Genomic DNA, 27,734 nt, shown 5'->3' with positions numbered 1-27,734 from the left:
CGTTGCACTTCCCATTCAATTTTAATATCCACAAGTTTTAGCATGTTCGTTAACCTTTAAAAATCTAAAATTGCGGTCAAGGTAGCGATTAGAACTTGTTTAATTTTTACATTTCCAGAAAGCCAGCTAATGTTGTTATATGTAATTCACGATTTCCATCACAAACTGTCACTGATACAAGTTGTTACTATCAATTTTTGTGGGAGTGCACATGAAAAACCAACCTCAGAGCACAACACCTGTTACCCCAGGAGTTCGCAGGACAAAAGTACCCTCAAATTCCATTGAACTTTTTTCATGTCATTGTTTAGCCACATCAGTCAATGATCTGTTGGGCAGATCAAAACAATTGTGCTGCTAAGCAAGAGCTTTTCATATAGTAGAGCAAAACAACCACTTCCATACAATACAACCTAGCCAAAACAATTGTGGTGCTATCCGAACACTTCAGTTTGGACTTGTGCTCAGTGTAGTTGGACTCGCGCTGAATAATGCTCGAATCAACTTAGATCTGCATCGCCTGTATCCGAATCCAACACTAACTTCTTCTCTCACATCTAGAAATCCTTACTCAAATCACTTTCCATATATGGATGAATCTCAATCCCTAAGAATCATGGACCTTTGCAGGTAATATACTAAGATCTTGACTTGTAATCCTAGTGTCATCAAGACTTACTCTTCACCAAGAATTCCCACCCTTTTGGGACACTATCAAGAGTATATATCTTTTTCACACAATGCAATAGTACATTACCATAATCTTCAAACCCCATCTTCTGCAACTCCAACTCACCTACTTTCCAAATCGAATCCACCAGACTTCTAAAGAGTTCTTGGCGACACCACACTGGTGTCTCATTAACCTTTGATAGCTGCGCTGAGTTGAGACTCTTATCTGCAAAAGATTGATCCTACATTACATACATGTGGTGCTTTTCGTTAAAAAACCCCATCTTCTGCAACTTCAACTCACCTGCTTTCCAAATCGAATCCACCCGACTTCTAAAGAGTTCTTGGCGACACCACACTGGTGTCTCATTAACCTTTGATAGCTGTGCTGAGTTGAGACACTTATCTGCAAAAGATTGATCAAATAGTTACAAAGAATGTTATTAGAAGAAAAATTCTAAACAAAGTAAGCATAATATACATAACTACAAAAGTCAAGAGATAGAGAGAGCGAGATTTCATATTACTAAAATGTACATGCACCATATAAGCACATTTACGAACCCTTCTTAGGAGAGTCCATGACACGTCTGGCTATAGAAGACTTGATAAGATGATTTGGCTGCCCTGATTTAGTGGTTGATTTTTGGTCGAAAAACAGATGCATTTAAAATTAAAAATGGTGCTCTTACACAAGCGCTCATGTTTGACCCAATCTATTAGCTCAATCTTTATTATTCCTTCATACAACTCAAAAAAGCAAAAAGAGTGGAAAACGACTAACATGTGAAGCCAAGATCCGAACTTTCAGACCAGAGAAGGATAGAATGGACTACTGGAAACCTTTAATTATTTTGTACTCAAAGGGTTCCATGGTCATTGACTAAGTATCATCCATGTAAAGTAAATTCTCTGTTTTTGGGTCTTACCATAGGGGATAAGCGTGTAATAAGCCCGTCATCTTTATCTTCTAGGGAGGGATCTATTTGGATATACAGGAAAGCAAGATTTACAAAGAGGGAGAGATGGAGAGGGAGAAAACACATGGTGCAGGAGCTAAATTGACATTCTTACTTACAAAAGATTTTCCCAACATTTGATACACACGGTGCTTTTCAATATATTCTTTTTCAAAAGATACATTGCTGCTCTACGTGGTGAATATTGTCAACAACAAAAAAAAAAAAAAAAGGGAAGAAAGAAAGAATTTAATTCCAGTGGCCAAACATTTAGAACGTATATCATTAGAAGAACTATGACAAAAAAAGAAAAGAAAAAAAAGGAAACAAGGAATATCTCGTGTAGTCTAAAGATTTTGAAAGCCGAAGGAAGAATTCATATTATCTGACGCAACATTCTCGTGCTACCTTTAAGCACTATGATTGAACAATGGGCAGCAGCAAACAATGAGAATTTGAACAATTTAGTGAAAAATATCACCTTATTCACCTTCAGGATAAAAAGAAAATCCATCTTTGACTCTGCAGTGGTCTGAGCATTTTTAAGTGCCCCTTATCTCTTATACTTTTAGTGAGTCCATTCATGATCCTTAGGCTCGACATCAAGTAACTGGAGTCTTAAATATTCTACTGGTAACTGCTCCATCATAATCTGTTATGTGATCAAAGTGCCCAAGTCAAAGCACGTGCTTGGGGCATGAGATAACATCCAGAGCATTGAGCTAGTGCTCAAGCAAAGCATGCGCTTAGTGCTGAAGTCATAGGAACACCCCAAGCATCAAGCTAGTGCTCGACTTCTGCTCCTGCTCGGGTTATAAGAAGTGAGAACACCTGAGCATCTAGTACTCTGGTCAAGCTGGTAATTGCTTGCAGCTTCCTGGTTGCTCTCTCAGATATTCATCAACATCAACATGAATACCATATTTGAGCAGTATCTGTTGCAACTTAAGATTTGCAGTTTCTACAGGATTCATTACCCTCTTTTTTCTAAACCCAAGGACAAGTGCCTGGTGAGTAATGTTATTAGGAAAGATACCATGTTCAATCATCATACTTATCAAGGTGCATGCATCATCCAAGCTCCCAAAACTACAATGCCCATGAATCAGAGTGTTGTACAGTATCAGATCTGGACGTAATCCAATATTAAGCATCTTGTGAAACAAAACATTAGCTTCTTCTATTCGACGCTCTCTACAGTATCCATTGAGAAGAGCACTGCATGTCACTACATCAGGTTTCACATCATGCTCGCTCATGTAGAACCACACAAAAAAGGCTTCCTCAAAGTTCCCCTTCTTTGAAAACCCATCAATAAGGTTAGTGAATGTGACCACATCCAGAGAGAAACCCCTTTTGATTAGCTCAAACAAAATTTCTTTTGCCTCGATTACAAATCCTCTTGTGACTAGACTATGAATGAGAGTGTTATATGTCACAATATCAGGTGAAACATTGGAAGAATTCATCATATCTAAGAGCCCAAAAACCTTTTGTAAGTGTCCCTTCCTACCAAAGCCATCCATTAAGGTGTTGAATGTAACAATATCAGGTGCCAAACCCTCCGAAATCATCTTGTGAAACGAATATTCTGCCATTTCCATGTTTCCAGACTTACAATAAGCATCAATGAGGGATGTGTATGTGGTAACACATGGTGTGATTCCATTTTTTAACATTTTCCCAAAATACTGAAAAGCTCTATCAATGTCTCTCACTTTGCAGTATCCATCAATTATAGTAGAGTAACAAAAGCAATCAGGGAGCAAGCCCAACATAGACATCTCATGAAACAGGCTAGAAGCTTCAGCCATATTACCATCTGTGCATAACTTTGAAATGAAGCTATTGTATATGAAAATATTGAGGGGAGTATTGAAAATCTTCAATATGCTTATTGCTACCTCTGTCTGCCCCAGCTTACAGTGACCATCAATAATTGAACTAAGTAGAACTGGATCAGGAGAAATACCCAACTGAGTCATCTTAAACAATAAAGCGGTGGCTTCATTCAGATAAGACATCTTGCAAAGTGAGTTAATAACAATTGTAAATGAAACCACATCAGGTTGAATCCCATAAATTTTCATTTCCAAGAGCAACTTCCAACCACTTTCCAGATCACCCTCACTACAGTACTTATTAATGAATAAGCTCATCATAGCTGCATTTAAACCCATCCCTCTTGTCCGCATAACTTCCAGAAAATCCCATGCCAATTCCAACTGCTTTGATCCTAATAATGCCTGCAGTAGTGAGTTACACACCCCATTTGAAGGAAAGATGTTTAGGTGCTTCATTTGACATGCTATTTTTAAAGCCATGTTCACCATGCCTTCCTGAATATAACCATTGACAAGCATGCTACATGTGGTTTCTAAAACCCTTATTTCGCTATGGGTTTCATAAAGGACTTCTAGCAATGAATCACATGACTCCTCGTCACCATGATTTCTCACAAGACGCAATATCAGATCCACTGCTCTATGATTCAGGTTCCCAGAAACCAAAATATGGATCATTCTACATATGGTTCGTACTGTATGCTTTGATCCAGAACAGCATTCTGACCACTTGAAGAAGTATAGAACAAGTTTAGCATCCAAAGTCTCCTCAAACAGATCGTTCAAAAGCTCTATAGTGTTCAACTGATTCAGATAGATATTATACCCATTTTGACAACCAAGATTCCATCCACGCTTTGCGAGTATTAACATTAATCTTTTCATTTCATCTTCATCTGGTCTCTCATTAATGGAAAACAAGAAACCAGTGTCAACAGGCTCACAAACGTCATCTTCACCACAATAAAGTTCGTTTATTCCTCTAAAGTCAGTAGGATAGCTTTTTGCACTCAGAAAAAAACCATTATCAGCAGCAACGGTATCTTCAAGTGTTGAGGTTTCATCCTCTGACAGAATTATGGAAGATAGTGCTGAATTCACAGAAGAATAATATCTCAGTGTACTTCTCCTCCTGAATATCAGCTTCAATTGGGATGCGTACACATTGATGATTGACAACAAACCCGTCATCAACAACCTTAAAAGAGTGAACATAGCTGTACAAAGCAGAAAAATAGGAAAAAACAAAATGTTTACACATCTGAATTACCATATATCCTTCGAGCAGATACTCAAAAAGAGCTTAAAACAAACACAAAATGATGAGAATATACAAACCCACTCCCACTTTCAACCTTAGTCACATGACCTGTTGTTGTGAGGAGGGGTTGTATTCAACAGTTGTATACCAACCAAAAACAAAAAGAACAAAAAGAAAATTAAATTTGATCCTTTGAACCAGTACCAACTGTGTGTCTCACAAAATATGTTCTAGAAAATAAATTCAATGGGATGGACATAAGGGTACTAATCATATTCATACCATAGCGCAAAAGTAATTTTTTTTTTTTTTTTCCCATGTTGTAAAATACTAACTACTTAATGAACTTTTTGTTTTACTACTGTTGATTTGTTCAACATCTCAATCTGCAAATCAAATACAGTGCCTAGCGTTTGAAGCCAAATCTCTTTTGTGGCATTTCATCGAACATATGATGACCAATTGCATATTATCACCAAATTATCAGTCATGAGATACGTGACAAATGACATGGCCTTCAGAATAGCAAATTACTCCAAAATCCAAAATCAAAACTTTGCTACTAAGTAGAATTAAAAGAATTAGTAGAAAGAACAGAAAGCTTACCATTTGGGAGATTATGCTTGCTGTATTTACTGCTGCCTGCTGGGGATGATGCTTCAGTGAGAGAGAGAGAGAATTATGTTTACAGTTTGGTCGACCGAGAATAAGCAGCTGTATTCACTGGACAGTTTGAGAGTAACTGCCTTTTCCTTATTTCGACAAGGTAGAGGTTTTCAACTTGAAGCCCTGATGTTGACCCAGAAAAAAAAAAAACACTTGAAGCCCTGATGTTCATATGGCCAAAAGTAGGTGGGTTTTTTTTTTTTTTTTTTTAATACCTTTTGGGTCAATTACAAGTTTACCTCCATACTTTTGGGATTTTACATTTTGGTCTCATAACTTTAGTTTTCTTTTTCTTTTCTGGAAATAGTAACCTCTTTTTTTTTCTTTTTTTCTTTTTTTTTTTTTTTTGGGGCCTCTCATATTGAAAAGGGTCAAAATTCACTAAACTCGCACATGCTCATGCGAGGACTCAAACCAAAACCATTCGTGCAAGAATTTTTTTTCTTTTCTTTCTAAACCACTACACTAATGGGTCACTTGCAATAATAACTCCATTATAAAAGTAGACAAAAGAGGTGGTGCATGACCACTTTTTGAAGGGTATTTTGGTCAAAACAAATGGGTTACATGTTCTTGTTGAGTTTCGTATGTCCAAGAAGTCTTCTTGAGCAATATGGTGGCCGCTGATGCTTTTGCTACTTATGGTCATCAATTTCCTTATCTTTTTGTTTGGTATAATCATGTTCCTTCTTTGATAGCTCCTCGGATGTTGTAAGATAATATTTTTCAAACTATGACGACAAGCTTATGGCAGATGTTACTTGAACGCCTAAACTCTCTTGTTTAGGCATGCGTGCTAAAATATGATCATGCATGAGTTTCGCATGAGTTTACCCTAAACGCTCATCATCATAGTTTGCTTGAACGCCTTCCAAGTGAAAGACTGATTGGTTAAAACACACGCAGTCAGACTCAGATGAAGCCTCTCTCACACCTCCTTAACTGTTAGAACTCAAGATTTTTTATTTTTTATTTTATTTTTTTAAAGCCTTATCTAATAATTGTTTAAGAGTTCTTGAACAAAGCTGGTTTTTAAAAGCAAGTTCTACCCGTGAGGATCTGAACAATTGGTATTATGTACGAGCTCTTGGCACTCTTCCGTTGAATGACACTCCTTTTTTTAGCTTTTATTCACCATAAATTATGTTTCTAGGTAAATAATACACATACAATAAAAGTTGCTTAACTTGTTACTTTTATGCTTGTTGGATTATATGTCAAAGAACATAAAACAATTGCTAAATCATGGTAAGGTTAGAAGACAAATTATAGAAAACGTTCCAGGTTCTAGAAAATCCTGAATGAATTGAATATCAATCAACCTGAGTTGATTTCAAACGGCCATTTAATCGAAGTTCATATGTCAACGTAATTTAAGTTAAACAAGAGAAATTAAAGAGCCTTAGCTGCCTTCTAGAGCATTTAACTCTGCACCGATAATCAAAGTTCAGCTTTTGCCCTTTCCGTTTTCAGAATATAAGAACAGAAAGAAAAACAAGAGAAATAGAACATTCAAAAGTTTTAGATGATATTAGAATCAACTCTTGGTGCAGACAAAATTGTCAAATGTGCTTGATGTCTGGCCTGCAAACCCCCCTTCTAATTCTAGGTAGGAATTCCAGGCGAAACCAAAAAGAGCCAAGAAAAGAGAAGCCCAAAAGACTAGAACAAACATTTAAATCTTTTTCCTTTCTTTCCTATTATCAACAAATACAAAGAATATGTAAAGGTTAATGTACAGGCTTACAACTGATCCATCCCTAAACATAAACTTGAGGAGATGTACACCATTTTTTTTTTTGGCTTTTTTCTTTTTCAAAAGAATTGATTTACTAATATTAGAACTGGCCATTTTAAACTACATGTCAAACCCACCACTATCTTCTACAAACCACCAGTACGGCAAACCTTATAGTGATACCCATACGGCCACCACAAGAAAATTTGTAATGCCCCTTCCAGTTCCACCAACCCATGAACTTCAAAAAATATGCTTCTCTTTCTCTCACTACCAGAGATTCTATTTCTAACTAGAGAAAGCCCTTCTCCCAATACCAGAGACTCCACGTTTACGACTAGAAGTATGCAGCAAAATATTCTTCTAACATCTTCAGCACGTACAATTCATGTTCTGGAATACTAGAGTTACTTCACACGAAACTCATGCCTGAATACTGTCAGGTTTTGGGTAAACTTGTCCCTGTTCTTTGAATCCAAGCTTCTGGTAACATCTGCCATAAGCTTGTCAAAACACTGTGAAAGCCGCTGATGTTGATCCGCTGGCTGCAGGTCAATGCAAAAAGAGTCATGTACAGGTGACAATAATTTGAAGAGATACATAGGGTTCTAGAATACTATCTCTTGTCATATTTATATCGCATGACAAATGCTTGTGTTGCTAGACTGTGAAAACACATTCACGAAAAAGTTAAACTGATCAATCGTCCAAATTACAGTCTGCAACATCACATCTTTCTCTCCCTATCACTAAAATACACGTATAAGACTTGAAAAGATGATTTGGCTGTGATTTAGCACTTTTTTTGTTCGAAAAAATATATATTTCAATTTTAAATTCATTGTTACTCAGACACTTTAAAATAGTGTAAGGCACAACTAACCTGTGAAGCCAAGATCCGAACTTTCAAATCAGAGAACATCTGCAAGTTAAAGACCATCTTTCAGTAAAATATAAAGTAACATAGGATAAGTGAAAAGGTTGGGACCATCAATCCAAATCCCTTTCGGTGAAGTTTTTGGTTTTTGGTTTTCTTTCTATCTATTCTCCCATCACTCTTCCTCGCTTCTTTCTCTTTCTTCCTCTCTCTCTCTCATGAAAAACAAAACTAAAAAACTTTATCAAAGATAACCCAAGCAGTTTGGGGTTTCAGTTAAGTTGGCCACGCTGATACAAGAAGAATTAACAAAGTTGGCCCACCACAATAAGTTGAACAAAAACATAAAAGGAATTGAATTCAAACATGCAACTTCTCTATGGAAACGCAAAGGAAGAGCATCCTTTTGTTGGTCAGGAAGGCCATGAGAACAGAGAAAGGTTAAAGACTATAAATACTGTACAAATACTGTTAAGACACAAGGCAAACGTACAACATTTGAATATGTTCTTACATTATCAAATGCACAGTGGAGGAGAGTACTATACATAATAGGCAGTTAAAAGAGAGAGAGAGAGAGAGAGATCTGCTCTGTTTCCAAGAAATGTACTAAAAGCTGAATAGAGAAAAGAAAACATTCTTTTCAATTGGCAGAAGAAAAGTACAAGCACATACGCACACACAGCACGAAATTGAATAGTGTATCAGATGAAGGTAGAATGAACCCATTGATAAGGAGCATTTAAGAAGCTGAAGTTGCACATTATGTGTTGTTTCTGTGGCTAAAGATTTGAACAAGGTAAACTACATAAGTAAAAGGCCACACATGCACTCGATTAAAAGTATCACACAGAACAGGAAATTGAATAGTGTATCAGATGAAGATAGGATGAACTGATTAATAAGGGGCATTTAAGAAACAATGTTGCACGCATTCCTGTTGTGTTTGTGGCTATAGATTTGAGCAAGGCAAAATATGAAAGTAAAAAGCCACACATTCGCTCAAATAAAAGTATCACACAAACACACACACCTACACACAGAGAGAAAAGAAAATTGAATAGTGTTCAGATGAAGGTAGAATGAACTGACCAATAAGGGGCATTTAAGAAACTGATATTGCACGCACGTGTTGTGTGTGTGTGTGGCTAAAAGTTTTGGACATGGTAAAATATGAAAATTAAAAGTCACACATGCACTCAAGTAAAAGTATCACCTGCTCACTAATAAGTATCAAGCTGAGCATTGGTCTGCTGAGACTCCACTGGTTGCCACAGTCCTCGAATAAGACAATCTCAAATAGCGTCTTTAGTATCTTTACATATAAAAGTAAAAAACAATCAGATTATTAATAAAACCTAAGAAATTGAGTAATCATGGAGGAACAAAACAATAAAAGTCATCAAAGTTTGGAAACCTAAAGAAAGAGTGAGCGTATTCAATTCACTTCATATACATGGGTATGCAAGTGATTTCATGCAGAAGTTTGACACGAGACCAAAAATTATAATCATCATTGACAGCACATAATTCACACAAAATCTATTCTGAATACCAACCTTTTTCAATATTGTAAATTTCAGACTTTCAACTTTCAAGATTCTATTCAGCTCTGTAACAAGAAAAAAAAAAAGTTTTCCATTCTGAATACCAAACTATAACCACCTAATTCCCAAACAAAACCCAACCCGAAGTCCACAAGAGCATATATACATCTAGACCTCGTCCTCTTAACAGTGAGGCACACAAACACTTGATTCACAGACATCCAGACATGGGACTAATTGAACTAAAAAAATGCAAAACCTCGTCCTCTTAACAGTGAGGCACACAAACACTTGATTCACAGACATCCAGACATGGGACTAATTGAACTAAAAAAATGCAAAACATATGTATACAAGTCAATTGTATTTACGCATTTCGTCAAGTTATTATGTGAGACAAGGGCAAACACGTAAATATGGGAGCTCAATGCCAAAAGAAATGCATATCCTCTTAACTAAGAACAAAGCGTAATATAACCCAGAAATTAGAGCAACAACATACAGATCCCCACTTACTTCTGGAAACAAATTGGGGCAGTCTGAAATGTGACGAGCAAGATTGACAGCAGTAGGTAATGTGGGCGCCTCACCCATGGTGATGTTGTTGAAGTAGAAAGCAGCCAAATTATCAACAGCAGATGCACACTAGCGCAAAAGGTAAATTTTAGGATTGAATAATGAAAATAATGAAAAATATGATCGCGGATGAAGAAAAGTAACTGGTCAGTTGGTATAAGCACATTTCTACTTGAGATTCCTTTTTCTTTTTTTTTTTGGGACAACAATTGCTTGCCAGAAACTTTATTCGGTGGAATGAATTTTTTTAGTAATTTTGACATTTGTTTTCCAAATTAAAATTACTATTCTATTTCAGTTCCAATACCCAGATTTCTACTACTACAGTGTTGGCTGGTTGGGGGTTAACACGGGTATTAGCAGTCACTAGCCATTGATCATCTGAGGCGTTGCCACTGACTGGCTGGTAACCTGTTGAAAGTTGCCAAAGACTGCCGAGGGTTAGGCAAGAAATTGGACTTGAGGGAGTAGAACTGGTGGCAATGGAACGTTTAATCTTATTCCAAAAGAACTGGTGGCAATGGAACGTTTAATCTTATTCCAAAACCAGACTTCTGCTCTTGAGAAGCAAAAGTTATTTTCTACATTTCAGACTAGTTTTCTTTTCACTTGGACACATTTTTCTATGACTGATCTTCTAGTTCTGAACAAAAACTAAGAAAAAATTGCAAAAAATGTTCACTAATAAGTTATTTTCTGACAACATTGGAGTCAAAAATTTGAGACATGCAGATAATGATAGAAGAGTTCCTCCGCCCATAGAACTTGGCAGAACACGTACCTGTGATGAAATACTTGTATCTAGACCTTTAAGCCCAGATTCAAGGGATCCAACTATATGCATAAAAGTAGCGGTATCCAGATTCAGTATATAAACTATATGGCTGTTGAATAAAACCTCCAAGAATGCAAAGTAGGCCCTTGTCAGCTGCACATAGAAGAAAATCTAAATAAATATCTTCCTACAAATTTCAGGCAAGAGAAAAAACTCAATGCAAAAGAAAACTAAAGAGCCTGGCATGTTTAAAGTATAAAAAAAGCATTCACGTGATAAAATTTTCAGGAAGGACTAGAAGTTCAGAACCATGCTTTTCAAACAACAGCATTTTCTCATTTCCCATTTTTTCTTCGGACAAATAGAAGGAACTATTTTTTTCATTTCTTATGTTTTATTAATTCTTAATTTATAGTTTGTTCCAGAAACTGTGGTTAACCCTACAACCTATATGAAATACATCATAATTCAAGACTGTAGCATATTCATATTCTGTGAAGATAATTGTTGGGAAATGGCTGAGGGTGACTTGTTGGAGGTGTTGCAGAGTCTTGTGACCAGCCTGTACAAGATTATTTCCAAGGTATTTGTTTAGGAGATCGAGGGATTGCATGGCACATCTATTTTCCACTTTCCAGCCATTGTTATTATAATTTAAATTAGCCTCCAAAATTTCCACTGAAATTTGATGGACTCTGAGGCTTTCTTCCACAATTTCCAGCATAAAAAACTAGGTGTCAATGTAATTTCAACAAAATGGTGGAAGGATATACCCTATACCGGGTTTTGGTGTCAGAATGACTGAAACACCTAATTTGGCTGAAGTTCAAGCACGTTCCAAGTTCATTTACAATCATTTAAAGTAGTATTAAATACTAACTATTCATTAAAAAAATACTAAGTTGGTCCACTTTGAATGATTCGCAACAAATTCCAATTCCTCAGAATTTCCTTATTAACTAGAATCTCATATTCTGCACTACACACACACACACGCACACACACAAAACAAGTAGTACCCACAAAATCAAACTTAGAAGATGGAGTATGCACACAAACAAGCAGACATTCAAAATCATATGATTCTAGTTAAATAAATCCAACCAGGTATTCAAAACTAAAAGATGTCGAAAGAAGACTTGCAACAAAAGTTCATGTACCTTACGGAATGCCAATATATCAGCCAAAGGAATTGATAATGTCATCTTCAGTGCGATATCAAGTGCATCAGAGAGAGCTCTATCACCATATAGCTCAAACACCCCAAAGTTGACATAATTTCCAGCAAGAGCTGTTATTTGGCAACACAATACAATCAGTTCATAACATAACATTTCTACCAGCTATTTATTTATTTGTTTTAATATTCAACCAGAAATGTAGGGAAACAGCCACTACAGCATTTCTAGCTAAAAACTAGTATTTGCAAATCTGTCCTAGAAAAAAAAAAAAATTAAATTGAATGTACAACTCTGAAAGAGAACTTTATTTTGTTGTCTCCTGTTTTCAATTTGAAAAGAATAGCAGTAATAGAAGAAGAAGAAAAAGTTGAGATGCTCTTATTAAAACATAGAGGCAAATAACAGAAATGAAAAATAAAATCTAAACATCAGTTTTCTTATAGTATCTCCAATTTATTCACTTCGAGCTTATTTGTTGAACTACACGAATTGATGGGGTTTCTCCAATTATCTTCATCGACTCTTTAGCTTGTCTTTGTTACGGTCACATTATTTTTTTGAGTAATCATATTTCTTTTAAGAATTTACATACATAAAACATCGATGCATGTTCAGTCTTTCCATCTCTAAACTTCTTTTCTTTTTTCTTTTTTTTGATAAACCAAAACTCCACTTTGTCAGCTTTGCTGACTCAGCTTCCAAACTGGGGCCCACCTGCCGAACCCTACAATATTTTGGGGGCAAGGAAACTCTAGCAATAATTGCGAGATAGGTACCTCAGTGAGTTTTGAACCCCAAACAGGCAGTTCCCCAACAAGTCCCCCAACCACTGGACCACAACTCACGGGTTAAACTTCCCATTAAATAAATGAAATTGTTAAGGTCGCCCATGATTCAATCAATATTTCATGGTCTCACCCTTAACATGCCTTTCTTAAACCCACATTACTGTTACAAGAAACAATAGGTTCATGGTCTCACCTCTCGTGAGAATAGTTAAAGAAATCCATATTCCCTTGTATTTGAAGGCATATATATCAGCAACATTTGGGAGAGACAAAATCCTTGACCCATAAGCAACAATCAATTTACTGACTTCTCGGAAAAGAAGTATGCCATTAGGAGAAGATGAGTCAAAAGTCAAACGTTGGGCTTTGTTCAGTACAAACTCAGCCATGAATTTCAGTAAAGGGGTGGTCACCTGCAGCATTAAGTACTGAAAATTTGAGAAAAGAATAACCACTAACTTTGGAAGAAATAAATAAGGAACCAAATGTAGCTGGACACACACATAATACAGAGAGAGATTTGTACAGGACTGGAAGAAAACAATGATATCAAGAGATAAGTATTTAATTCTACCTGATCAACAAGCTACAAGATAAAATGCAAAGGGGTTGTTGAACAAGAAACAAGCTTTTGCATTTGCTTCACAAGACATTTATTTATTTAATTTTAATAAAATCTTTCTGAAAATGTGGAAATCCTTAATTAGTACTAATGGTTCAGTTCCAAAGTATGAAAGTTTAGATAATTCATTGTTGGCTTTACCACTTAAGACAATAGAACTCTGTTGAATTTCTCGATAAAGGAATAAGTTAACATATCCTTTACCTCTGGTGTATCAGACCAGTGCAAAATGCCTTTCAAAAGAAGCGGCATATGTGCGGGGTACAACCAATCAAACAGAAGCCCATAAGTTCTGCGACTGAAGATATTCAAAGAGAAGAGCATAAGAAAAATATTATGTTATTCAATTCAAAAAATGAAGAAGTATTTACCTATTTGTGGCCATGGCAATTCCCCTAAGGTCTCTCATCAGCCCAATTAACGCATACTTTACAGCATCAGTACGAAACATTGAATCAGGAGTTGATTCCAGATTGATGAAAACCTAAAATACCACATATAGTACATGAGTAACTAAAATTAAACCCTACAAAAATAATTAACGTTGGCAATACACAAATAGCAACAATTTTTCTTCAAAGAACTCAAGCAACAATGACTAATAAACAAAGAGGACCAAGAGGAATTTTGTTAGAAATTAAAACAAATGTGAGGTAGAAATGGGTTTATTGTGGGATAAGGTCCGGGATTTCCGTTTCTGCTAGGGTTCAGGAAATACCATTTTAAGTTAGCTGTTATTCTATATTTTCTTGATAGCTGGACCCCTTGTTCAAGTTCATTGTTCTTGTTTTCACTTTCATTAATAAAATTCATTCTTATTCAAATGACTGTATAGCAGGTTTGTAAATTCTCTTCTATTATGAGAAAGAAAACCACACATTGATAACCAATAGCGAACTTAACACTAAAATCAGTACGGTCAAGTATTTTAACAAAGAGCACAAGAAAACATGTGCAGATTATACAGCATGCACATAAGCAAAATTTGTGTGTGTGTGTGTGTGTGTGTGTGTGAGAGAGAGAGAGAGAGAGAGAGAGAGAGAGAGAGAGAGAGAGAGAGAGAGATTACTTGCAGAAGTGGATCCATGGAAGATTTAAATTTCACAGGGCTGTCTTCCATGAATATTAGCCAACCAATTGTGTAATAGAAAGTTGTTCTGCTGCGAGAACATCTATACTCTTCTAGAAATGGGAAGTGCTCCCTCTGAAAAGAGACATTCAAGATGAGAACTTTTCAGACAAGAGACTCAAGATTTTCAAATCAAAGCTGTAAATGTAAAAGAAAGACATCTCAGATCTGGGTTTACAGTGTGATTGGCAACTATAAATTTGACAGTATCCAACTTCAAAAGTAGCTTTCCAGTCATGTATCTGCCAAAAGAATTATAGTGGTACATTAAGTAAGCACCATTATGGGAAATGAGGTTCTCTTAAATCAACAAGCAACTCCAATGCTCTAAACCAAATACTGAAATAACAAAACTAACCCAGATGCCAGCTCCAAAAATAAACTCAGGGTGTGACCAATGACCTCCTCACTCTGAGAATAGGCAAGGATTAAAATGCAAAACAGAATGAAGAAAAGTATCTAACATAAGCAAAGGATGAAAACTATTTCACCTCAGTATAACATTTCAGGTTTGTAGCAATCTTGCCAACAATCGCATTTAACATTAAAAGATGATCATGAAGTCCAAGAAGCTCAGAAAGGCGGGCATATAACTGCTGCAACAAAAGGAGAAGCTTCAAGCGCAATGTTAACATAAACTTTAAAGAACGGAAGGGAAAAATTAATTACCTTCGAAGAATGCATGGCCTGATCACCCACATATGACTTCCGAAAATGTTGAAAGAAGGTAAGGATTGCACGATCAAGTCTTTGCTTGCTTATTTCACCATATCTCTGCCAAATGACAGAGCGATTAAAAAAAAGTAAAGAAATGTGAACAATGTTACAAGTTGCATCCTTATTAGGAATTTTTTTTTTTTTAAAGAGAAACAAAGTTTTATTAAAGATCTAAAATCACAATACAAAACTTAGTGAACCAGAAGTCCACCATCAAATTGATACAGCCCTAACAAAAATTAAATCTCAAACATATACTTCATACATTGTAATACAAACTTTAAAAGCTATCCTACAACAGCACCCCAATCTAGTACAATTACAGAAATGAAAGATCTAAAAGCTAGAGAAAGAGAAGCCCATAAGGATGCCCAAAACCTGACTCTTTTACAAGAATTCTCTTCTACATCCCCACTATAGTTCTCGAAGATTCTCCTATTTATCTCTAACCAAAGTACTCAAAAGAAATTTCTTGCCTTATTTCCACTGCAAAAAGACATACTTTTCAGAAAGAAGGTGACTGAAGAATAACCCAATTAACCCGCCTCAATGCAATGAACAGTGTAAATACAAGCGAGGTTGCTTATTTAATGTGTGGTAATTAATGCATAATGCAATGGAACCAACGGGTACGGTTGTTACTTTTTCTTTTTCCAGAAAATATAAACTATATTCTAGTTTCATAATAAATACTATTTTGTTTCTGTATCTGTATCCTAGAATTAGAAGGTAAGATTAATTTTATATCAAACCATGACACGAAAAAGCACCAAATTAGGCAGAGAAAGATAAGAATAATGTAGCATTAGAAGGTAAATATTCACTTCAAATCTAAAATTTAGAAAGGTAGTCATTCCTGCTGCTGTACCTGGCTGTGTACCCCACTGTCAGTGACATTTATTAATTGCAAGATACGAGCCGAAAGTTCCGCATCAAGTACTTCTTGTGACTCAGCACTGCACAGGAAAAATGTAAAACCATTATAAAAGAAAATATTGTTGTAACAATACCATGGTACACTCTGCATTGAAGAGAAAAGATAAATGAAGAAAAGGAAGAAATGTAGTTTTTCTTTAGATTGGAAAAGTAGTTTTGTTTTCTTTACCTGCACCCAGTACATTGTTTTATCTTAAGAATTGCAGCAACAATATGAACAATCCAAGCAAGTTTGGCTTCAATAACAGAGAGGTCACTGTTATCACTGGTCTGCACTCGAGCTCTTTCCTATTTAATTCAAAAGAATTTATCAAAAACATGAAGTCAACAAATTTTTCTTTTTAATTTCCAAAAGGCATCCTTCACTATAAATGCTCATACCGTATATATTTGCAGAATAGGCTCCACTATGTTTATTATATACAAACTACTGCTTTCATACTGCAATCCAAAGAAAGGTGGTTACAGAGCCAATTTTAACAAAAACAAATCAGTTCCACATGTCAATGTCAGGATATATATTTAAATGCAATTCTATATACAAAAATAATCATTTAACAATTTGCAAAACAATATTTTCTTGAAACTGAAAAAGAGACAAGCGCATACCTGGAATCTACAGAGGTAAGGAAAACAATCCAGCTGATCCTGAAGAAGTTCAACATTGTCTAATGGGTTCTCAGAAAGATCATCTGGCGATCCATCCTGTAAATAGTAACAGAAGAAAGAGAGAGTGATGTCTCAACTTTGAAAGTGAAATTATAATATTGACCCAGAAAAGCTTTTGGTGTATACCTGAACGGAATTAAATCTTGATGTGATGAAACCTTCAGTAATTTTTGGCACAAATTCATCAAGCAAGCTGGGTGCATCGCCTTTCAAGTATGGTACAGATGTCACCAATCTAGACCATAGTCCTAAAAGGTAGTATACACTGCTGCTAGCCCACTGGCAAGAAGAAAAAGTTTGTCAGTAATTCAAATTGCAATTTTTTAATCCAGATAAGTAGTTCTGGCCACCAGGCGCTATAAACACACTAGGACAAGTAATATTTATCGAATGAAATTTTTGACTTTATAGCAAAAGCAAGAGCAATGCATCAGTTGGAAACACAGAAGAAGAATTAGTAGCAGGTTATCAAACCGCCCGTGTAGACAAGGTGCTCTGCCTAACTGAGCTATAGCCCTTGTGCTGTCTTCTATCTTTATTGATTTTATTTTATTTTTTACTGTTTTACCTTCAAGGATATTTTTGTGAGTCAAAGTAAGTAATTAAAATATAAACAAACTTCGGTGGCCTCATATTGAAACCAGCAATTACAGCAATATTATTTTCTTCTGCATCCATGAAGCACAGATGGTAGTGCTAAGATAGATGGTAAAAGTGACTACAACAAAACAGAACAAAAATTTGTGAATTAAAGAAACATTAGGATTGACAATGAAGAACTATAAGATAAGAGTGACTAGACTTATATGGTATGACATACAATATAGACTACTAGATGCACTTAACTAAAGGAAGACTAATTTAAATAGAAGGAAAAAGACTGTGAGGCCAATCAAGACTCACATGGGTTGAAGTAAAATGAAAGGATCTACAAAATTTAGATTTAAAAGATAGTATAATATATAAAGAAGGGTAGATCAATTGCCGACCCCATACATGGGACAAGGGCAAGGGTGACACTAATTTATCGTGGAAGTGTTTTCATTTAACAGCCTAATATGCAACAATCTTTGGGTAATGCTTAAAATAAAGGGACGAAAGCCAGTCAACCTTCCAGGATTGCAAAGACTTTAATGTGAACTCTGCTACTAAACGAATCCAGTCACTATAGCCTTCCACATTCACAAGCTCTGACAACTGCAACAGATTTTAGAAATTCAATGAGCATGAGCAAAAAGTTGATCAACTCAATGCAAGATTTACATGCCAGAAAAAGAAATTCATAATCAGCACGAGAAATTACAAGCTATCTACACATCTCACATCAAAATTCACCTTTTCAAGGTACAAAATCATCACAACAATAACCCCCTGAAGATAATCATTGTACATCAAAACAGATAAGAGTAAACTGTCGAAATCCCCCCTAAAGTTGCAGCTAATTTTGGATATGCCCCTTAACCTTTTTTTCTTAGAATACCCTTAAACAATGAAATTACCCAATCTACCCACTACTGTTGAATTTCCTCACATTTTCCGTTAAAGAATATCATGTACCCAGCACCACTCCTGCAGCCTTCTCTCTCTTCCCTTCCTCCCTGCCTCAAATTCCATCTCAGGAACACCATGACTTCATCACCATCACCACCCCAACCCCCGAAGCCACCACCCCCACCCATGGGTCCATCATCACCAACGCAGCCACCACCCAAACCCCAACCCATTTCTTCTTATTCTTTGAAACCCCACAACCCACCACCGAATTAATATCAGAGAGAGACACAGAGAGAGGTAGTGGGCTGGTTTGGCTGAGCTGAGGGATGGGGAGGTGGGTATGGGTGGGAGACGAAGGGGTTGGAGGCTTGAAGCTGAGGAGAATAAGGTGGGTGCTTCTTCTTTTTTCCTTCTTTTTTTCTTCATTTTCTTCCAAAAAAATTATGTTTTTAATGATTGAAGTGTCACATGAGACGCCTTTTTAACAGCAAATTGGATGAAATGTGATGCATTTGACAGTAAGGGGAAATTGGCTGTTTTTAACAGTTCAAGGGAAATTTACTCTAAGAAAAAAGGGTTAGGGGGTAGATTGAATTTCAACAGTTTACTGAAACAAATATCGAAAATAAAATGTAAACTACAAATATACATACACACACACACACACACATACGTAGTTAAAAGTTATATGATTAACCAGAGATACCAAAAATGACTGAGGTCAAAAGCCTGAGGTCAAAATTACCAAAAAGAATAAGATTTACCTGATAATTCACTCGGAAACGTCCCAGAAGACGACAATATTCATGGTAATTATCATGATCAGCAAGACCTGATTTCAATCCAAACAAATCATTACAAACCAAAACCCAACAGATGAAACATAAAATTCTTAAATTAACCAATCAGATTTCGGGCCAGTCATTTACAGTATTAGCTCAATAGCTGACAAGTGTCTAAAACTCGGAAAAAGTAAAATATAGATCAATGTTTTATTATACTAAGGCATAAAGCAAGGCGTTTTATGGAAACCCTCGCGAGGCATTTTATGGAAACCCTCACGAGGCATAAGTCTCGCGGCGTTTAATGCTTTAATCCCTATTATTATTATAACAAAATGTATATATATTTGGGCCATATGCATTGATATAAAACGTATGGCTGAATTAAATAAAAATTGGGTCATGTAAATATATGGGCTGGGACCATAAGAGAAACTTATTAAAATACCAGCCCATAAGTGAAACACTACGTTTCACTAGCCCTATTCTTCTCTACGTTTCACTAGCCCTATTCTTCTCTGCTTTTCACTAACCCCATCCCCCTCCAGCATCTCTCATCTCTCACTGGCGTCAACGTCGTCTGGTTGCTCCCTCATCTCTCTGGTCAGATGTGGCTCATATCTGCCCAGATATAAGCTGTTGGGGGAGAAACAGACATGCGGCGAGTGCAGACGCGCAGCGCCTCTTTGCACCTCCATCACGCACAAATCGCGCCTTGACAGTGCCTCCTTTACCTTGGGCTCTGCATTTGGCACTCTGATGCATAGGAAATGCACCTTGCAGTGAAGCGTGCCTGATGCGCGCCTTCAAATCATTGATATAGATACAAATCCTAGCCCCGTCCATAGTTTTTCATGCAAAAGCGTGAAAAAGCAAAAGGGGAAAACAAAATAATATCTATAAGTTTATAAAATATATACATATACAGTAAGTTTCTAATAAGTATTATATCTAATAATTACCAAAAATGTACACAAACAAATTATTTTCCATTCATCATCATTAGAGTACAAGATACATTACAAACAAACGGCAACAGAAAAGGGACAAGCCAACCGCACCTTGCCCAGTTTGTAGGATTTCTTTGGTTCCTGTCATTAAATGGGCCAAAAACTTAGAACGGGCGGCATCATTTGTGAACAAAGAACGTCTAACAGAAGCTAGTCGCACCAAGCACTCCAGTGCCTAGAAAGAACCATAGTGAAAACTCAATTTCAAGGCATTAAACAGTACAAATCACATGAACAATAAATACATAATATTTAATTGGTGGGAGAAGAAAATTTATACTCCAACAAATAAAGACCAATGCATATTACTTTTGGGGGGGGGGGGGGGGGGGGGGGGGTTGGGGTGGTGTAGTGGGGGTGGTTAAGACTTCCACTGCTGTATGCCTGCACATACATGAAGTAACTGTATGTGGTTGCAGTTATCGGGAACTACTAACAATGTTCTTTCAGAGGATGTACTTTACACACAAAAACAAAAAATAAATAATTAAACCAAGATAAAACATTTATTAGCCATTATGACAAGGATCCATCAACAACATATCCAGCATCAGCAATAAATTAGCCCGAAAGAGAGTTTTTTTTTTTCTTCTTTATTCAGTATTAATACTTGCTAGTAATATTCTTGATTTACGGCCTTATGTGAATTATATTAATTGACACGGAAAGCATTCCCAATCATTCAGAGATAAATTGAACCACGTTCTGGGCTTTAACTACTCCAGTGTTTGTGACTTGCAATTCTTTCTTCTAAACATGGACACCAAAGTTTCTCTGTCTTAAGTTTCTTGATCGTAGCTTAGGTGGCTTTATTCTGTTTACAGCCTGGTTAGGTGCTGTTTTGTGTTACACTCTTGGTGTCTAGTTTTTTGCAGGTTGAGGGTTGTATCTTTTGTGTGGACAGCTGGTGTACTCACCATTTTCTACTAATATAAGATTACTAGGTTTCCTACTTAAAAACTATATGCGTTGACCTAGTTACCTTTTAAAATCGCAAAATTTACTGAACATCTTACAGATCACACTTAGATAAATATTCATAAAAACTTTGTGCATCAATACAAGCTCAGCAACAGTTATTGCTACTTGCCCAAAACACACCATAAATTTGGAAAATACCTACAGGCCAAACATTATCTAAGACAACTTATAATGCAACCAATGTAAAAGCAAAAGACTGACTAGGTGGACATACTAACTACAAGAAATTTGCAATCTGCCTGGTTTCAGTAATTGGGAGGATGTTGCATGCTATAGACCTTCCATAGCTAAGGATTAAAATATACATACCCACACATATAACAGTACTCCGGACTTACATAAACATTGATGGAAATATCAATATCCGTAGAAATATCGCTATTGGTGGAAATATCAATGAAAATATTAAAAAAAAAAACCAAAATTTTCTTTAAGACAGAGAAATTTAGAATGGAACATTAAGAAATGTTACAATCAATACTGCATAAATTAGGCATTTAAACTCTTTGAAGTAGCGTATCCATGCTAGACAGAAGGCATGTATAATGAAAACAATAAGTGATCTAAATAATCTTTAATAATTTGTGTATATAATTTGTATCAGCTCTATATCAATTTTGTTTTCATTTGTATAGAATAGAATTATATAAGTTTAATAACAAAATGGATTAATCATTTATTGATTTGACAAATGAATTTTTATCGGTTAACAAGGATTATAATGAGAATATTTTAAGTAATATGGGTTGTATTTGTCAATACAGAGTATTTGAATAATATCGATCACGTCCTACATTCATTGGTTGTGAATTGTAAACAGCCTCACCCGAAAATCATTAGCCCATTTAGTTTACTCATGTGTTATTGAGATGTTTAGTTTACTGGTCAACACTTCTACTTCGTTGCCAAAATTTATCTTAAATATGTTGGTTTTGAGAGAAATTCCACTGAAACACTGAAATACTACCCAAAGAGCTGATAAAACCAAAGTTTCTCCGATGTTCTGGAAAGATAGGATATTTAGAACCTTGTTCATCATCAATTGGGGTGAAGCTTTCCTACTTGTCCGTTGGAGATTGTTCTACATTCGCCTTGCAGGTGTATTGGGTTCACAGTTAAGGACTTTTTTTTTCTTATTTCCAGTGGAATGCAGCTTTGGGGTCCAAGGCAGAATATTAACTGCAGAGAATTTGTTACCACAGAGCCATTTCAGCACCTGACCAGCTATAGCAGTATGGGCGAGGCAATGAGTCTTCATCACTACTGGGATTATAAAATTGAATAAAAAGAAAAAGAAAGGGATGTTCCTTATTCAAGAAGGCATTTTCTTCATTGTCGCATGGTTGATGGAGCTATAAAGGACAAAAGGAAGAGATTTTGACTAAAAGAACTCAGCAATGTACCTTGTAGAGTGGTTCCAAAGGCTAAAAGTGGAGTACTTAGCTAGAAAATATAGTAAAATCACCATTTGTTTTGCACTGTTCTCAATTTTCTTCATCTTGTATTTCTCACTTACTCCTAGGTTCTTGCTTATCTTTTAACCTTAAATATGTCATTCATTTGTGGATCACATAGCCTTTAATCGCTTAGGGGACCGTGCTGCATATGATCCTGGTACTTGGGCAACTTCATATGATTCTTTGAACTATTAAAGCTACAGATGTTTTACTGGTTTATTTTTTTTGCCTTTTTCCTATTCTTTTCATCGGTATGCATAGGAATCAGGATAATTAACATGATGTACAAGTTCCATGACATGCATCACACCCTCATAACTCTTTTTTCTTTTCTTTTCCCTTTGAAAAGAAGAAACTTTAATATATCACAAAAACAACTACACAAGCAATGGACAAGAAATCCATTTCAGCATCCTCATAACTCCAAAGATTTCTCAACCAATTTAGGTTAGTTCACTATTAAAAATCTTTGGAATTAAGAGGATGCTGAAATGGATTTACTCGCTATAAAAAATCCAAATATGCCAAACTTTGATAAGCACAGTATCACGCCAAAGTAAATGCCAGTTAAAAACTTGACAAAATTAAAAGAAAGTGTTTGGAAAAAAAAAAAAAATTGTGTCTTCAATCATCCGATACAAAACTTCCAATCACAGAAATCATCAACAATTAGTTCAAACAGAAAATTACATATACTAACCTCCTTTGAAAGGGGGGCCTTTGTAATGGCATAGTAATCAAAGAATACTTGAAGTGTTGATGGATCCTCCAAAACTGACCTCCAAGCAGATGGAATCTGTAAAATTACTAGAAAATTATTATTTATGATCCATTACAGAAGGGACTCCTTGGAAAACTTTCAAATGGTTAAACATCCAAAACAAAAGAGGAAAATACCTGAACAGTACCAAATTCTTCAGAACTTTCATCAATTGATGTCCCAACAAAATCAAAAGATAAACATTTAAGTGAAAGAGAAAGAGCCAACTCTTGCAATCGACTTGCAACTGTGCATCACAAGAAGTACAATATTAGAAAGCAGTGGTAAGTGACAAACCCAAACAATTTCAGACGTACATCATCATATTACCATTAGTTTCCAGTTGACGCAATGAAGTTAAGGATATTTGGAATATTTGAAACAGAGACTGATCCCTGAAGGAGCAGGCAACCCTCCGATGATGAGTTGAGGGCAGCCCAGGATTAGGCTGACCATTTAGCAGTTTATGAACATAAAGGCAAATGTTAGTCAGTATATATTAAAAACTTGGATAGTTTGAAAACGAGAGGCCATTTGATGGAAACAAAACAAAAGTTCAACTCTTATTTGCAAAATTGAGAAGTGACTTCGAATCAATAGTGAAACTAAATCAAATAATAACATGCCTACAGATGTTTGACCAAGGGCAAACTTTGAGCGCTCAAACTAACCTCTATTGATGTTCATGAAGAAGAAAATCAACAAATAAATATTCAAAACACACACGGCAAGGATGCTTTAAAGAAACTACAGGATGGTAGTAAGACAAGAGTAAATAACCAAAAAACAAAATCAAGGAAACTTTCTGTAACTAAAAGGTAATATATCACCTTAATTATGATAGACTGAGGGAAAAAAAGATTGAAGTCTAACCTGATTCATCTCAGACACAAGTTGGCTCAATATCTTCAAACCAATGGCATAGTGATCAGATGTTGCCTGGTAAAACAAATTGTTTGTGAGTTACAGTTATCGGCAAAATGTACTGACTAGAATATATAAAATAGGGAACACAACCGCTTCAATCTCTAAGCAGTAGCACATGTACTCAATATAAGGAGTAGAACATGTACTCACATGTAGTAGCACAGTTCTAATAGACCAATATTACAAAGCAAATGGAGCACATGAAATTCAATACAGTATAAGAAATTTGCTTACTGAGAAGAGAATAAATGAGAAGCTACTAAGTATTAGAGCTTGGTTTTTGGGCATTGATTCAGTGGCTGGGACCTTTGATTAATTTCAAAACTGAAGACAAATTTGTTGGTTATTTGTCTGGTATCAGGAAATATTAGTAAATATCGGGATATCGGGGTGATTGGAGATATATCTCTGTTTATCTTAGATTCAATGTAATGCGGTTTTGTTGTATGTGTCCTGGTTGATAGTGTTAGTATTTTTATTCAGTGGTTGATAGTGTATGTTTCCTGGCTGACAGTGTTTGTTCAAAGTATTTTTATCTTAGATTCAATTCAACAGCATTGCCACAGAATCCTAAAATTTTGAGTATCAAATGACGAACAGAAGTTCATGATGAAAATAGATGCACATTAAATATGCACACATACATAAATAAATATGAAGGTTAGTACAATAGACCATACAAAAGAACATAGATTGCTGAGTACTTGAAGAAGTTGCAACTACAAGTTATAAACAGAAAGTCCCATCACCTGGTTCAAGAAGTTCATTGACTCTTTCACCACTTCCCGGAATCGATCATCATCAAACCACCCAAACTTGGTGAGTCGACATAAGAGTTGGATTAAGGATGCAGTCACAAATGGCTGCAACTCAGGTCCTCTAGTGGCCAAATAGTTAATAAGGTAACTCCCTGCACAAATTTCCACATTGTTCAATTTCATACATTGAAGGTAAGATGCAAACAAGAAGAAGACCAGCAAACAGATATAAGTCAGGGAGATTACGAATATCAAGACGAAGCTGCAGAGCAAGGCTATGGTCAGTGACTTGCTTCAACAAACTAGAACTAGCTAGCATCAACGCGTACGGAGTCACGGCATTGTCCAGAATGTATTGGCACTGTGAAATGTATTCGATGTTCACAGAAAAGCATTTGAGAGTGTTCTCTGCGTGGGCTCGTTCAACAGAGTCCTGCGAATTGTACAGCCTCTCACACAAAGCCTCCAGTTGCCGTAACCCTTCCATCGCTTCAAAAATCCTATCATCAACGTCAGGTTCAGATTCTCAGCACAAGAAATTAAAAAAAAGTAATCGAAACACATACACAAAATAGTAGCAGCATCTACTTTAGCCCAATATCAGTTTCCAAGAGATGAACAGTTCAAATGCCAGAGACAAACAATCATAGGTTTTCTCAGAAACCAAACAGAGCAACCCAATAAATTTGCAACTAATTTCAAATGAAAAACAAAATGGAAAAGCATCAGTTCTGAATCTGCACAAGTAAAAACAGAAAGAGAAGAGCATCACGGCATTGTAGAAGCCATGCAAATGATCCTAGGAGATTGAAATTCACAGTAGAACAATCTCCCAAGACAGTGCCAGAAGGCGGTTGTACCTTTTGCAGTGGATCTGAGATCGAAACCCTAGCGCCCAGTGGCCCTAATGTTGCATTGAAAATGGGAATTTCGACCGCACAAAGATATATTGGGATTCTTTTGGTGTAGGTATTGGATTTTCTTTACCCTGGTGCCTTGTGAAGGAGTCTACAATGGCGAGCAAGCGAGAGAGCACAAATGTGAGTTTTTCTTTCTTTTTCTATAGAAACGGGCCCCTTAAATTTAGACACGGCACGCACGAATATATATCACTCTAGCTTAGAGAGGATCCAAAATCCCATTTGGACGCCATAAAATTAAATAAAAAAACAATTTTATTAGCTTAATTTAAAAAAAAAAATACAAATAAAAAAGGGGAGATTTGTAAAGGGTTGTTTGGTATAAAATTTAAATACCATTTATGATTATGGAATACGTTTTGAGAATAGAATTCGTGTGTGGTATGGTATTTTTTCAAATATGGTTTTTCTTGTATGTTGTTACTAAATCTACCAATGTTATTACCATATTTTCTAATTGGCTTCTTTTCTTTTTTTTTTCCGTGATTTTGTGCCAACTATTGGACTTTCGGGTTGTTTAACATTATTTCATAGATCGCATACCATTACATTATCTATTTTAATTACATAGAACTGTCTTTCTTTATTGTCAAGTTTGTTTTCCGTTAACAGTGAAGTAATGCACTTTTGAAAAAAGGGTTCGAGTTTCAAATTTTGTTTCTAAATCGTATGTTTTCCATTATGTTGTTGCCAAATCTATCAATGTTATCATGTACTAATTTTTGTCTCATAATTGTTTGCCTCTTGTTGGAGGATTGACATATGATATTATTTTATTTTAAAAACAAGACTTGAGTTTTCTATTTGAGTGTTGGTATTTGTACCACATTTACTAATCATATTAATGACCACTTTTCTAATAGAGGTGGGTCCACATACATATGCAGAGTCCACCTTTATTAGAGAGGTCGTCAAGAATGTGGTGCAAATAATATTATTATATTCCAAACCATGGAATCTCATGTTTGTGTGGTAAAATTGCAAAAAGGCTTATTTGTTGAATGCTCTCAGTTTGCTCACTCAAGTTTTAAATGACTTAATCTCCCCCCTAGACTTCCATTATGTGACCAAGGTTGCCAGATTCAGTTAGTTTTAAGATAAAAATCATTAAATCAGTTGACGTAGCACGGGTATTTTGGTAAATTTAAATATTAAAAATTCATATTAAATATTAAAAAAATGCTGGTAATTATTTTAAATGTTTAAAAATATATAAAATAAAAATAAATTAGGAATTTGAATGAGGAGATTGAGTCATTTAAACATCAAGGGGCAAACTGACACTATTTGGAATCCACATGGGTTATCAAGACAAATAAGCCTTGCAAAACAAATGCTCCAAATGGGACTCGAACTTCTAACCTGCTTGTTGGTAACAAGCACTTCTACCACTAGTCTAACCATTTTGTTGTGAAAATGAGTATAATAAATATATTTAAAAGCTTCCTAGAAGAACCAAAAAAGAAATACAAAATATTAGCTTAAAAACCCTTAACACATCTTTTTTTCCCCATTTTCTCCAGCCACTCTTTCTTCGTGTGCCACATCCTCTCCTTATTTTCTCCTCGAATCGATCTTTCTTCTCCTTCTCTATCTGTCTGTATGTCTGTCTCTCTTATCTTCTTCTTCTTTTTCTCTTTTTTCCTCTCTTCCTAGCCACCATACTCTAGGCATGCCATTCGTGTCGT

The 27,734-nt window shown here is 35.8% G+C and overlaps 2 protein-coding genes across 4 annotated transcripts; both read right to left on the bottom strand.

Moving 5' to 3' along the window:
* Positions 1-254: 254 nt before the first annotated feature.
* On the bottom strand, positions 255-5,508 carry LOC117617142 (pentatricopeptide repeat-containing protein At2g19280). Of its 2 annotated transcripts, XM_034346411.1 has the most exons (4): positions 5,343-5,508; positions 2,113-4,692; positions 977-1,078; positions 255-898 (listed from the first exon to the last, which is right to left on the bottom strand). In XM_034346411.1, the coding sequence occupies exon 2, from the start codon at positions 4,688-4,690 to the stop codon at positions 2,483-2,485; it is 2,208 nt and encodes a 735-aa protein (XP_034202302.1). In that variant the 5' UTR covers positions 4,691-4,692; positions 5,343-5,508; the 3' UTR covers positions 255-898; positions 977-1,078; positions 2,113-2,482. The 2 variants fall into 2 exon arrangements, with proteins under 2 accessions (XP_034202302.1, XP_034202301.1); XM_034346410.1 differs by having other exon boundaries at positions 255-1,078.
* A 1,557-nt stretch (positions 5,509-7,065) lies between these two features.
* Positions 7,066-26,205, bottom strand: LOC117619669 (exportin-7). Of its 2 annotated transcripts, none has more exons than XM_034349672.1 (29): positions 25,987-26,205; positions 25,373-25,626; positions 25,118-25,278; positions 24,315-24,380; positions 23,772-23,889; positions 23,579-23,688; positions 23,382-23,477; positions 20,295-20,418; positions 19,216-19,283; positions 18,068-18,154; positions 17,084-17,236; positions 16,898-16,993; positions 16,670-16,729; positions 16,458-16,576; positions 16,221-16,308; positions 15,305-15,409; positions 15,127-15,228; positions 14,994-15,046; positions 14,814-14,877; positions 14,576-14,710; positions 13,878-13,990; positions 13,711-13,804; positions 13,078-13,297; positions 12,076-12,206; positions 10,922-11,068; positions 10,081-10,209; positions 9,234-9,332; positions 8,024-8,062; positions 7,066-7,685 (listed from the first exon to the last, which is right to left on the bottom strand). In XM_034349672.1, exons 2-29 carry the CDS (start codon positions 25,611-25,613, stop codon positions 7,548-7,550), a joined length of 3,156 nt encoding a protein of 1,051 aa, XP_034205563.1. In that variant the 5' UTR covers positions 25,614-25,626; positions 25,987-26,205; the 3' UTR covers positions 7,066-7,547. The 2 variants fall into 2 exon arrangements, with proteins under 2 accessions (XP_034205563.1, XP_034205562.1); XM_034349671.1 differs by having other exon boundaries at positions 15,127-15,231; positions 25,987-26,193.
* Between the last annotated feature and the right edge of the window lie 1,529 nt (positions 26,206-27,734).

This window comes from Prunus dulcis, chromosome 2, assembly GCF_902201215.1.
Source record: "Prunus dulcis chromosome 2, ALMONDv2, whole genome shotgun sequence".
Taxonomy (NCBI): Eukaryota; Viridiplantae; Streptophyta; class Magnoliopsida; order Rosales; family Rosaceae; genus Prunus; species Prunus dulcis.
Note: the sequence above shows the minus strand (reverse complement) of the source record. Positions and strands in the feature narration are given on the sequence as shown.

Coding starts and splice junctions, on each gene's coding strand:
- LOC117617142 (XM_034346410.1), bottom strand. CDS start 4,690: ATGTTCACTCTTTTAAGGTTGTTGATGACGGGTTTGTTGTCAATCATC.
- LOC117619669 (XM_034349671.1), bottom strand. CDS start 25,613: ATGGAAGGGTTACGGCAACTGGAGGCTTTGTGTGAGAGGCTGTACAAT. Junction 18,155..19,215: donor GTTTCCGAGTGAATTATCAG/GTAAATCTTATT, acceptor AATCTGTTGCAG/TTGTCAGAGCTTGTGAATGT. Junction 15,410..16,220: donor ACAGTGGGGTACACAGCCAG/GTACAGCAGCAG, acceptor GTCATTTGGCAG/AGATATGGTGAAATAAGCAA.